The sequence below is a fragment of the Polypterus senegalus genome, chromosome 1 (genome assembly GCF_016835505.1).
Source record: "Polypterus senegalus isolate Bchr_013 chromosome 1, ASM1683550v1, whole genome shotgun sequence".
In the NCBI taxonomy this organism is placed as follows: Eukaryota; Metazoa; Chordata; class Cladistia; order Polypteriformes; family Polypteridae; genus Polypterus; species Polypterus senegalus.
In genome coordinates this window covers 328,495,244-328,509,486 of record NC_053154.1, presented here as the reverse complement: position 1 = coordinate 328,509,486, position 14,243 = coordinate 328,495,244, and the positions used below count along the sequence as shown (strand labels likewise).

Sequence of the window (14,243 nt, the reverse complement as noted above, 5' to 3'; positions counted from 1 at the left end):
GGATTATTCACGTGTCGTTATAGTTGCGCCGCCTCTACTGCCGTGACACCGTGGAACTTTTACAACAACACGCAGACAACGACAACACTTTAGCTCGACGACGCGCAAGGGTAAGCATCTAAAAAAAGCACGTCACTAGCTAACTTTTATCACTGTTGCAAAGCATAAAATGAACTTAACTGCCAGTGTAACATTAAAATGCTGACTCTGTATATTACAGATCTTCCACATTTTGCAAAAAAGTCGCCGCAACAGACCATCTGTTTGGACATTTAACCGTGCTTCAGAGTGGTGGGATGTGATTGTTCCCGGTTTTACAAACACTCAGTGGCTGGAGAACTTTCGAATGTCTGAAGAAACATTCATCCACTTATGCAACAAACTGCGTCCAGCGATGGAGAGACGGGACACAAACTTCCACGTGTGTGTACCTTTAAAGAAAAGAATAGCCAGTGACGCAGTAATGACGATTTTCTCCGGCCAATCAGTGACCAGCAGAGTTTACAGTCACGTTTTGGTAACGGTTCGGCGCGCTTGGAACCTCGGCTGAGGTGGTACTAAAAAAAGGACCAGGTACCAGGTACTGTTCCCAGTGGAAAACGCCCCAAAAGTGAGCTGAACTGAACCGTGTCGTGCCGTACTATGCAGTGGAAAAGCGCCATATGTGTGCAGATTTATTATGCAACTAAAGGAAAAATGAAAATTTTCCCATCTCACTTGTTTATTTTCATCTGTTATAGTGAGAATAATAAACAAACACCTCAAAATTTACAAATAAACATCTCTGACATTTCAAAATCAATCAATCAATCAATCAATGACCAATATAGCCACCCTTCTTTCCAATAACAGTCATAAGCCTTTCCATTCATGGAGTCTGTCAGTTTCTTGATCTGTTGACGATCAGCTTTTGTGGAGCAGTGACTACAGCCTCCCAGACACTCTTCAGAGAGGTGTATTGTTTTTCTCCCCCGTAAATCTAGCGTTTAAGAAGTGCCCCCAAGTTCTCGATAGGGTTTAGGTCAGATGAGGAAGGGGGGCCATGTCATTATTCCTTCATCTTTAAGGCCTTTACTGGCTGGCCACGCAGTGGAGAACTTCGATGCAAGTGATGGACCATTGGCCTGCATAAAAATCATGGTCTTCTTCCTGTATCACTGTTTGAAGAAAGTGTCTTCGAAAAACTGGCAGTAGGTTTGGGAGTTGATTTTGAGTTCATCTTCAATGCAAAAAGGTCCAACTAGCTCATCTTTAAAAATACCAGCTCATACCAGTAATCCACCTCCACGTTGGAGTGGAGCTCTGTGCCCATTACTGATCCACAGGTCCATCCATCTGGTCCATCAAGAGTCACTCTCATCTCATCGGTCCATAAAACCTTTGAAAAAAATCTGTCTTCAGTTATTTCTTGGCCCAGTTTTGACGTTTCAACTTATGTTTCTTGTTCAGTGGTGGTTGGGTTTCAGCCCTCCTTACCTTGGCCATGTCTTTGAGCACTGAACACCTTGTACTTCTGGGCACTCCAGGTAGGTTGCAGCTCTGGAATATGAAAGTACTGGAGGATAATGGGTTCCTGGTAGCTTCACGTTTGATTCTTCTCAAATCTTTGGCAGCTAATTTGCATCTTTTGTTCTCAACACGTTTCTTGCGACCCTGTTGACTATTTGCAACAAAATGTTTGATGGTTCTGTGATCACACACCAATATCTTAGCAATTCCAAAAGTGCTGCATCCCTCTGAAATACTTTTTACAATTTTTGACTTTTCAGAGTCAGTTAAATCTCTTTTTTGGCCCATTTTGCCCGAGGAAAACTAGCTGCCTAATAATTCTGCACACCTTGATATAGGGTGTTGATCTCCTTAGGCCACACCCTCCCTCATTACACAAATACACATCACCTGGCGTGCTTAAATCCAATAAGCATTCAAGTTAATACAGCTTGGAGTTGGAATATACGCATTAAAAATGATGATATGGTCAAAATACTCACTTGCCTGATAATTGTGCACACAGTGTATGCTGGATAACAGCAAACATCAAAAATATCCACAATAAAAAACACTCTAGTTAACTCCATCCATTATCCAACCCGCTATATCCTAACTACAGGGTCACGGGGTCGGTCTGTCTGTGACCTGTCTGTCTTCAGTCACATGCTCAAAATGTCCAAATGCAGGTATTTTTACTAAAGTCATGTAGTTACTGTACATAAACCATTTCTGGAAAATGCCCTCATGAACAAAAATGGCACAGGCTCAAACACAACTGATCATTTGAATTTTAGACCCGCCTCCCTGCCTCAGTCATTGGTCAGGAGTTCAGCCCAGTAAGAGCTTATTCATTGGCTGACGTGTGACATCAACAGAAAGTGTGCAGGGAGAAACATGTAAATCGAAAGATGAAAACTTAGAGAAAAGTGAGTGAAAGCCTTATGAAGGAGAGACTCAGCATCACACGTCATCATACATCTGAAAGCCTTCAAGGAGCAGAAGGTCAGCTCACCCGCATTGTTTCACGAACCAGAGCTACTAAATACTCCTACGTTACTCCTGCTATGGGTGTAAATGTAATAACAGGAGGCAGGTCTACAATTCAAAATGTGTGTCCCAATTACATGAGATTTTCCTGGAAGTGGTGCATCCAAAATATTGCATTTAGGGAATTTAACAGGGTATTATGGGATAGTGAATGTGTTCGAATATGCGTTTACCTCTTCATTTTTCTTACATACTCCTCTTCTTTAATACAAAAACAATGTCGTTACAAAAAAAACTACATTTACACAGGAGCAGATCTACCATCAGGATGTTCTGGATGCATGCCCAGGGTCCATTTTAGCTATCCACGCCCCCGATTAAACAATCAAGTCTCCATTTGCTGAATGCCAATTGTGGGAAATATCACATAGCATTAAACTACCGGTGTTCATGGACTGCATTGTTAACATCAACTCTCTGTTGAGGAGCGAAGTCACCCAGGGGCCTGCGTTGGTCTTAATGTGGACTAGCAGTTACATAGGAATACAGAAGAAACGATTAGCAAGTAATTCACAATAGGCCTCAACCAAAAGAGGGGAAAAAAAGTTCTATATAACCACAGGTCAAAAAAACAAACTTCAAATAATGGACAAATGTTTCCAAGTCCATGTGATGGCTGAGCCTGCTCAATGGTCAACAAGGGTCTTTATGCTGCCGTCCAGTTTGGGGACTTGAAGCAAAAGTCCTGCTTCACGTTCTGCCTTTTCTTGTGTCTACTCTATTATTTTTTAAGGAAGGGTAAAGGTAACTGTGCATTGGTGACCCACTATATCCTAACTACAGGGTCACGGGGGTCCGCTGGAGCCAATCCCAGCCAACACAGGGCGCAAGGCAGGAAACAAACCCCGGGCACGGCGCCATCCCACCGCAGGGCACACACACCCTAGGGACAATTTAGGATCACCAGTGCGCCTACCCTGCATGTCTTTGGATTGTGGGAGGAAACCCACGCAGACACGGGGAGAAGATGCAAACTCCACACAGGGAGGAGCCGGGAAGCCAACCCGGGTCTCCTAACTGCGAGGCAGCAGCGCCACCCACTGCGCCACCGTGCCACCCTGCGCTAATATTACTGACATTAAAATGAAAGGTTAACTATGTTTATAAATAATACTTGCTAATATGTGCTTTTTCACTTTGTTAAAAATTCTTTTACATTAATTTGGAAATCTCTCAAACAGTTGAAGGGGAAAAAAAAATCAAATTTGGAATTCACATCCAACATCCTCTCTGCGACGTCTGCATTGACTTTATTTATTACTTTCATGCCCCCCACCTCCAAATTCTCTTCCCTCCTTCATTATTATTTCTTTGCGTACCACAGGTTGAGATCTGCTGCTCTACAGAAGCTAAGCCCACCCTCGTACTCCCACCCTTAAACATAAATGGAACCGACCTGGGGAAATCTCACTCTAGTGGACTCTAGGGGTCCAAATTTTTTTTTTTTTTTTTGGAGTTTTTGGAGCTTATGGAAAATAGCGTAAACTTATGGTGAGCCATTGCACTTGCTCAGTCTCCCCTCCTAATCTTCATGACATTTTGATCATTTCAGCTTTGCTTGTGCTGTTATTCCAAAAAACTAAAAACACAAGCAAATACGTAAATACATAAATGATACGGTAATGGGACTCTCACATGTACAGGTACAGTGGAATTGTAATTTGCATGTCCGGCCAACATGTCATACTTTATATACAAGACCAGTAACGGCGCACCGCACAATAACAGGACGTGAATACACTCGACTTGAGCGTTCCTAGTTTTCATCCCCTTTCTCAGTTTATCGTTCGTTTGCTCAGAGGTTGATGCGCTTGCTGCTTCCTGATCTGCTCTTCTTTTCTCCACCCTAGCGGCCCACTTCTTCTCTTTTTTCATCGATATCTTTTCACGTTAAAACTGACTAAGTCAGTGTTTGTGTTGCAATTACTTAGTACGTTTTCCTTCATTTTTTACTTAAGCTGCCACTTAAATCTTCAATTTGCCTCAGAAATAATTTAAATTATGAAGAGGTAGGGGAAGTGACGGCAAAGGTGCTAGGGAATGAGAACGGCGCCCGTACACATGCACCACATGGCCGCCTGCTGCCGAGAGTTGTTTCTACAATAAAATAAAAACAGTAATAAAAATCATCACCCCAAAAGCGGATAGGAGATGTCATGTAGTATACTTGTACTAAATTTCAAGTCGATAGGTCAAACGGTTTGTGAGCTACAGGCGATTTAAAATCCTACACAGACAAACGGACAGCTACTGTACAATAGCGTATTATACAAGAAGATATATAATGTATAAGCTGCTTTCTAAAACAAGTTTGGCTGCTGTATAAAATGTAACAAAAACAGAATGCGATGAGTTGCAAATCATGTAAACCCAATGTCTAATTGAAAAATATACTGTGGCCTGTAGGGGGAGTAACAGAGCTCTTAACCTCAAGACGCAACGTCATCCATGCGATCACCAAGTTCAGATAAACATTTTTAATAAAAAAAGGCCTTCTTACAGGCTATTCCTTTAAATCGGCACAAACACAGTTGTTTCCTTCGTTCTCCTCCACTCCTCGCAGGTGAGCTTTGTCGTCCACCTCCTCTTCTCATGACCCCGACTCTCTTTATACCAGACCTGGGAGTACGTCTGGTGCCACAACACCGCAAAACGAAACACTTTGGTGCCTGGTGGTAGCCCATCAAGTGTAGGGGTACATGAGCTCTGCAGCTCCCTCTGGTGGCAGCCATTGTCTGCTAAAGAGACTACCACCCAGACTGCCCTGCAAGTACAGTGGTGTGAAAAACTATTTGCCCCCTTCCTGATTTCTTATTCTTTTGCATGTTTGTCACACAAAATGTTTCTGATCATCAAACACATTTAACCATTAGTCAAATATAACACAAGTAAACACAAAATGCAGTTTTTAAATGATGGTTTTTATTATTTAGGGTGAAAAAAAATCCAAACCTACGTGGCCCTGTGTGAAAAAGTAATTGCCCCCTGAACCTAATAACTGGTTGGGCCACCCTTAGCAGCAATAACTTGCAATCAAGCGTTTGCGATAACTTGCAATGAGTCTTTTACAGCTCTGGAGGAATTTTGGCCCACTCATCTTTGCAGAATTGTTGTAATTCAGCTTTATTTGAGGGTTTTCTAGCATGAACCGCCTTTTTAAGGTCATGCCATAGCATCTCAATTGGATTCAGGTCAGGACTTTGACTAGCTCACTCCAACGTCTTCATTTTGTTTTTCTTCAGCCATTCAGAGGTGGATTTGCTGGTGTGTTTTGGGTCATTGTCCTGTTGCAGCACCCAAGATCGCTTCAGCTTGAGTTGACGAACAGATGGCCGGACATTCTCCTTCAGGATTTTTTGGTAGACAGTAGAATTCATGGTTCCATCTATCACAGCAAGCCTTCCAGGTCCTGAAGCAGCAAAACAACCCCAGACCATCACACTACCACCACCATATTTTACTGTTGGTATGATGTTCTTTTTCTGAAATGCTGTGTTCCTTTTACGCCAGATGTAACGGACATTTGCCTTCTAAAAAGTTCAACTTTTGTCTCATCAGTCCACAAGGTATTTTCCCAAAAGTCTTGGCAATCATTGAGATGTTTCTTAGCAAAATTGAGACGAGCCCTAATGTTCTTTTGCTTAACAGTGGTTTGCGTCTTGGAAATCTGCCATGCAGGCCGTTTTTGCCCAGTCTCTTTCTTATGGTGGAGTCGTGAACACTGACCTTAATTGAGGCAAGTGAGGCCTGCAGTTCTTTAGACGTTGTCCTGGGGTCTTTTGTGACCTCTCAGATGAGTCGTCCCTGCGCTCTTGCGGTAATTTTGGTCGGCCGACCACTCCTGGGAAGGTTCACCACTGTTCCATGTTTTTGCCATTTGTGGATAATGGCTCTCACTGTGGTTCACTGGAGTCCCAAAGTTTTAGAAATGGCTTTATAACCTTTACCAGACTGATAGATCTCAATGACTTCTGTTCTCATTTGTTCCTGAATTTCTTTGGATCTTGGCATGATGTCTAGCTTTTGAGGTGCTTTTGGTCTACTTCTCTGTGTCAGGCAGCTCCTATTGAAGTGATTTCTTGATTGAAACAGGTGTGGCAGTAATCAGGAAATTGAACTCAGGTGTGATACACCACAGTTAGGTGATTTTTTAACAAGGGGGCAATTACTTTTTCACACAGGGCCATGTAGGTTTGGATTTTTTTTCTCCCTAAATAATAATAACCATCATTTAAAAACTGCATTTTGTGTTTACTTGTGTTATATTTGACTAATGGTTAAATGTGTTTGATGATCAGAAACATTTTGTGTGACAAACATGCAAAAGAGTAAGAAATCAGGAAGGGGGCAAATAGTTTTTCACACCACTGTACATGCATGAGCGACCCAATAAAGGGGGGGCTGCCACCCAGCACATTGGGGGGGATTGACAAATTCTACCGGTCTTCCAGGAATGAAAAGGCCCATCCATCTCATTCGGGAAGCCTGTACAACCCCAATATATGCGTGTAGGCCATGAAAGATACACGACCAAAACTTTTTCAGCATACAAATAACCTTTGGCTTATTTTTTCCCTTTGCACATGCATTCTGACGCAGACCTACACTAACTAAATAAATGTAAAATATATACACACATATTCCATACCTATAGGCACAAATGTAAATGGGTAGACAACACACCCACTTCCTAAAAGGTGTCTACTGCAGCACTGTCCTCATTATGATGTCTGTTACAGAAAGAGAGTGCTTTTAAAACGGTCTAACTAGGCACGCTTATAGAGAAGGAATTATTCCGAAACATTCCAGAATTGTTTCATTTGCCCCTTTATACCTTCCATCTACCCACTGATCGATGTTTCAAACTGGTCTGATCCAAGTGGTTGGCATGAGGGCTGAGGCCTATCCTGAAAGCACTAGCACAATGAAGGAACTCGTCGTTTATGGTGTGGTGTGCCAGCTACACTACTTACCAGTTTAGAGTCACCAGTTAACTTAACAAACAAGTTAAGGAGAGAAAAAAAAATGGAATACCCAGTGAAAAAAATCTTTCAAAACACAGAGAGAAACAAGAGAACGTTTAAAGTCCACACGAGCAGTGCTTGGGTCTCGATTTGAACCTAAGGATCTTAAGCTACTGTGCCTCTCCGACTACGGGACCACTTCGTATCAAGTGAAGGTCAGAGGCAATCTCAGCAGTCTCAGCTTCTTTGCAGTGTTTTAGCCAAATAATGAAAATGAATAAAGAGTCGATACACTTACATAAAGCTGACCCAGCATTTAAAGTTGCAGTGAACAAGGAATTCTCCGGAGCATTCATTCCACAAGTGCTGAAAGGAAGATACATACATTTAGCACAGAAGTTGCCAGACATAAGCACTTCGCGTGCCCTGTTCTGGCCAAGTGGCCACACATTTCGTGTGCGCTGGCAACAAGCTGATGTCACATCACCTGCAAATAAGGCCAAGTAAAAACATACCCACATACCTCCAGTGCTGGACATGAAGCCCAACATCAGCCCCTACAGATGGGCACCACTGAGCAAGACGCTAGTCTGACACACAACACTGGAGAATTCAGGCCATTGTCAGCCAGCATCTGGACCAAATCTAACACATTTACATTTTAAAAACGTCTAATGTACTCATTTTTAGTTCTGTCCATCTTCGTCACATCCAGCACAAATCTTTAACTCTGCTACCTCCAGCTCTGTCTCCTGCTTTCTGGTCAGTGCCACCGAAAAAATGAGAACATTAAAGAGTCAGCTCAAGTTGGACGGCTGGGAGACAAAGTCAGGGAGGGGAGATTGCGTTGGTTTGGACATGTGCAGAGGAGAGATGCTGGGTTTATTGGGAGGAGGATGTTAAGGATAGAGGGAAAGAGGAAGGCCTAAGAGGAGGTTTATGGATGTGGTGACAGAGGACATGCAGGTGATGGGTGTGAAAGAACAAGATGCAGAGGACAGGAAAATATGGAAGAAGATGATCCGCTGTGGTGACCCCTAGCGGGGGCAGCTGAAACAAAGAACAACATTTTAAAATGGGAGACCATCTTCTTACAGTAGCAGTACCAGATCTACGTATATAAGGTGCTGGAAAATTCTTACTTGCATCCAACCAGCATGCAGCACATTGTCATGTTTCCACATCATGACAAACAAGAACGTCTTAGGACAGAGACCTTCATTTGATTTCCACTCACCTCAGGTACTCTTTACGTTTCCATGCTATATGTTCATTGATGTTCACACTAACTTGGATCCACACCCAAACTGTCTATTAAATTTGGAGCGATAGCATTTCAGCCCAACCAAAGTGCACAGGCGTTTGCAGTTTTCAATACATTAGCAGCATCAGGAGGTGCAACACAAAAAAAAATCTGCACAGGTTGACGGCCATCACAGGGCACATAGACTCACAGACACTTCTATGTGAACTCATGTTGGGCCAGTTAAAAAAAAAAAAATTCAATACTAAAGGATCATCCATCCATCTGTTATGTAGACTTTAGGCCACTCCGACCCCATATCACAATGATAATGTGGATGGATTTGATACTGCCATGTTCTGTGAAGGCCTTGCATAGATTAACAGTCTTAAATCCACTTAATCAAACTCAGGGGCACCGGTGGGCAGAGTCTATCCAGTTCAGAGGAGGCCAATTTACAGCCACCAGTTAACCTATTTATGTACGCAAATATGACACCAAATAAACTGAGAAGAACCGAATCCTCAGATTGAACCCTGGTGTCTGCACTTGGGTAGTATGAACCAGTCTGTCATTAAAAGAACCATTCATCCATTTCTATAACCCACTTGCCCAGCCTGGTGGTTACAGGCAGCTGATGCCCATCCCAACATGGGGCACACTCACACATGCAAACACTGGACCAATTCAGAGTTTCCAGTTAACCTATAGGATGTCCCAATGCCTGCAGCCATGGGCACCAAACCCTAGTGGGACACCTATTAGTCTGAAACCAAGATAGACTTTCTGTACCAAAATGTACAGACATTTAATAAAAAAGAAAATGAGATATTTTATATATATATATATATACATATATATATATATACACACACATATATATATATATATATAAACTGCTCAAAACAATTAAAGGAACACTTTGAAAACACATCAGATCTCAATGGGAAAAAGAAATCCTCCTGGATATCTATACTGATATAGACTGGGTAATGTGTTAGTAATGAAAGGATGCCACATCGTTTGATGGAAATGAAAATGATCAACCTACAGAGCCCTGAATTCAAAGACGCCCCAAAAATCAGAGTGAAAAATTATGTGGCAGGCTAGTCCATTTTGCCAAAATTTAATTGCAGCAACTCAAAATTATGCAGCACTTTGTATGGCCCCTGTGTTCTTGTATACATGCCTGACAACATCGGTGCATGCTTCTAATGAGATGACAGATGGTGTTGTGGGGATCTCCTCCCAGATCTGGACCAGGGCATCACTGAGCTCCTGGACAGTCTGAGGTGCAACCTGGTGGCATTGGATGGACCAAAACATAATGTCCCAGAGGTGTTCTGTTGGATTTAGGTCAGGAAAGTGTGGTGGCCAGTCAATGGTATCAATTCCTTCATCCTCCAGGAACTGCCTGCATACTCTCACCATATGAGGCCAGGAATTGTCGTGCACCAGGAGCCACTGTACCAGCATAGGGTCTGACAATGGGTCCAAGGATTTCATCCTGATACCTAATGGCAGCCAAGGTGCCTTTGTCAAGCCTGTAGCGGTCTGTGTGACCCTCCATGGATATGCCTCCCCAGACAATCAATAACCCACCACCAAACTGCTCATGCTGAATGATGTTACAGGCAGCATAATGTTCTCCATGGCTTCTCCAGACCCTTTCACTTCTGTCACGTGCTCAGGGTGAACCTGTTCTCATCTGTAAAAAGCACAGGGCACCAGTGGTGCATCTGCCAATTCTGGTATTCTATGGCGAATGCCAATCGAGCTGCATGCTGCTGGGCAGTGAGCTCAGGGCCCATTAGAGGACATGGGGCCCTTGGGTCACCCTCATGAAGTCTTTCTGGTTGTTTGGTCAGAGACATTCACACCAGTGGCCTGCTGGAGGTCATTTTGTAGGGCTCTGGCAGTGCTCATCCTGTTCCTCCTTGCCCAAAGGAGCAGATACTGGTCCTGCTGATGGGTTATGGACCTTCTATGGCCCTCTCCAGCTCTCCTAGAGTAACTGCTTGTCTCCTAGAATCTCCTCCATGCCCTTGAGACTGTGCAGGGAGACACAGCAAACCTTCTGGCAATGACACGTATTGATGTGCCATCCTGGAGAAGTTGGACTACCTGTGCAACCTCTGTAGGGTCCAGGTATCGCCTCATGCTACCAGTAGTGACACTGACTGTAGCCAAATGCAAAACTAGTGAAGAAACAGTCAGAAAAGATGAGGAGAGAAAAATGTCAGTGGCCTCCACCTGTTAAACCATTCCTGTTTTGGGGTCATCTCATTGTTGCCCCTCTAGTGCATCTGTTGTTAATTTCATTAACACCACAGCAGCTGAAACTGATTAACAACCCCTCTGCTACTTAACTGACCAGATTAATATCCCATAAGTTTCATTGACTTTATGTTATACTCTGATTAAAAGTGTTCCTTTAATTCTTTTGAGCAGTATATATATATATATATATATATATATATATATATATATATATATATATATACACACATATATACACACATATATACACACATACACACATATATACACACATACACACATATATATATATATACACACATATATACACACATATATATACACACACACACACACACGAGGGGGAGACAAGCTAAAATTAGAAAATGGGATTAGAAAATGAAATGAACCTTAACAAAACTGCTCATGTCATTTCTCAATGGAGTCTCCACTCTTCTCAATGCACTTGCGCCACCCGCCTGGTTTCCAGCAGAATAAAAGTTTTTTCTCGTCCTCTCAGCCACTCGTGCGCCCGACTTATTGTCCAACACTCCATGCCGAGGGGTACTACAGTCGCTAGTGCGAGATTCTGTGACTTGCTGGAGACCAAAGTGAAGCCTGCTATTCAATCCAAGCGGCACAAACTGTGGTCTCAAGGAGTCCTTGCTGTGTGACAATGACACACACACTGCTAAGAACACCAAGACTTGTCTGGAGAAACTCAAGTTTGAGGTATTGCCACATCCTCCTTATTTTCCAAGATTTGGCACCGTGTGATTTCCACCTTTTTGGACCACTAAAAAAAAAACATCTGGGTGGTCGTCGATTCAAGACAGATGACCACGTGAAGAAAGCGATGCACGAGTGGTTGAGAGGATGAGACCAAATTCTATATATAGTACCACAGTGCATAAAATCATTCAATAAATAAGACTTCTTAAAATCCTTGTCCTTTTAAGTGCAAAACTGTTGAACGAACAAACAAACAAATAAATAAATAAATACATTTCAAATTTACAGAAGTCCTTCATAATGTACTAGCCAGGTCACCAGCACAAATCGCTCCTGTACCTCCCACAGCATCAGCCAGCTTCATCAGTACCCACAGCTCACTCGGCTTATTTCCGTCTATACTGATGCTGCTGCACTCTGCATCCCCTCTTCCGGACCTCAGTTCTCCTCTACTTGCACTCTAAAATGAGCAAATGTGAGTCCAGCTGCGCCACAGAGCTTTTCAACCGCCATTGGTTGTACTCGCCCTGTACCTCAGAGGAGCTGATTCTGCCCATCCTGCCCTCTCATCAAACACACCCCAGCAAGCCGTTCTTCTCACGATTGGCCATTCTTGTGTTTTTCCTCATTTTACTTCCTTCTCTTCATTGTGTTTTTTTTTCTTCCCTCTAGCACTTGCCTCACTTTCTTTTACATTGTGGCACCCCCACAATTTCTGAAGGAGGATATTCCTTTTGCCGAGACTTTATCAGCACTTCCAAGGTATACAAATCTAAACATGCAAGTCAGCTCAGCCACTTTCAAAGTTTCCTTTAACCTCTGACCTACCTTATGAAGGGGATATGTTGTATTGTGCAGCATGACTGGGTCACATTTAAGCGGCAGGAATTGGTGTACTTCCTAAAGAGCAAAAGAAAAAAAAAGAAAGTGAATAGTTATCAGATTCAAAAACGTAATGGACAGTGCAGAGTGAGAAGAATTTCCTCCCCAATTGTTGACTTCCTGGATTCCAGGCTCAGACTTGGCTACCGGCGCCTTTTCTATAGGCACACAGTAAGCATACAGTGGGATGCAAAAGTTTGGGCAACCTTGTTAATAGTCATTATTTTCCTGTAGAAATCGTTGGTTGTTACGATAAAAAATGTCAGTTAAATATATCATATAGGAGACTCACACAGTGATATTTGAGAAGTGAAATGAAGTTTATTGGATTTACAGAAAGTGTGCAATAATTGTTCAAACAAAATCAGGCAGGTGCATAAATTTGGGCACCGTTGTCATTTTATTGATTCCAAACTTTTTGAACTAATTATTGGAACTCAAATTGGCTTGATAAGCTCAGTGACCCCTGACCTACATACACAGGTGAATCCGAGTATTTAAGGGGGTCAATTGTAAGTTTCCCTCCTCCTTTAATTTTCTCTGAAGAGTAGCAACATGGGGGTCACAAAACAACTCTCAAATGACCTGAAGACAAAGATTGTTCACCATCATGGTTTAGGGGAAGGATACAGAAAGCTGTCCCAGAGATTGAAGCTGTCTGTTTCCACAGTTAGGAACATATTGAGGAAATGGAAGACCACAGGCTCAGTTCAAGTTAAGGCTCGAAGTGGCAGACCAAGAAAGATTTCGGATAGACAGAAGGGCGAATGGTGAGAACAGTCAGAGTCAACCCACAGACCAGCACCAAAGACCTACAACATCATCTTGCAGCAGATGGAGTCACTGTGCATCGTTCAACCATTGGCGCACTTTACACAAGGAGATGCTGTATGCGAGAGTGATGCAGAGGAAGCACAAACAGAGCCGCTTGAGGTCTGCTCAAGCACATTTGGACAAGCCAGCTTCATTTTGGAATAAGGTGCTGTGGACTGATGAAACTAAAATGGAGTTATTTGGGCATAACAAGGGCGTTATGCATGGAGGAAAAAGAACACAGCATTCCAAGAAAAACACCTGCTACCTACAGTAAAATATGGTGGTGGTTCCATCATGCTGTGGGGCTGTGTGGCCAGTGCAGGGACTGGGAATCTTGTCAAAGTTGAGGGACGCATGGATTCCACTCAGTATCAGCAGATTCTGGAGACCAATGTCCAGGAATCAGTGACAAAGCTGAAGCTGCGCCGGGGCCGGATCTTTCAACAAGACAACGACCGAAACACTGCTCAAAATCCACTAAGGCATTCATGCAGAGGAACAAGTACAACGTTCTGGAATGGCCATCTCAGTCCCCAGACCTGAATAGAATTGAAAATCTGTGGTGTGAGTTAAAGAGAGCTGTCCATGCTCGGAAGCCATCAAACCTGAATGAACTAGAGATGTTTTGTAAAGAGGAATGGTCCAAAATACCTTCAACCACAATCCAGACTCTCATTGGAACCTACAGGAAGCGTTTAGAGGCTGTAATTTCTGCAAAAGGCGGATCTACTAAATATTGATTTCATTTCTTTTTTGTGGGGCCCAAATTTATGCACCTGCCTGATTTTGTTTGAACAATTATTGCACAC

The 14,243-nt window shown here is 42.9% G+C and overlaps 1 protein-coding gene across 1 annotated transcript in view; it reads right to left on the bottom strand.

Annotated features, from left to right (window-relative positions):
• Positions 1 to 14,243, bottom strand: part of si:dkey-228d14.5 (uncharacterized protein LOC796266 homolog) — a 62,774-nt gene that overhangs the window by 12,661 nt on the left and 35,870 nt on the right. The window contains exons 3-4 of the mRNA XM_039737812.1: positions 12,565 to 12,636; positions 7,801 to 7,868 (exon numbers count right to left, since the gene is read on the bottom strand). Of these exons, the coding sequence (XP_039593746.1) occupies positions 7,801 to 7,868; positions 12,565 to 12,636 (140 nt within the window). The remainder of the gene's footprint in view (positions 1 to 7,800; positions 7,869 to 12,564; positions 12,637 to 14,243) is intronic.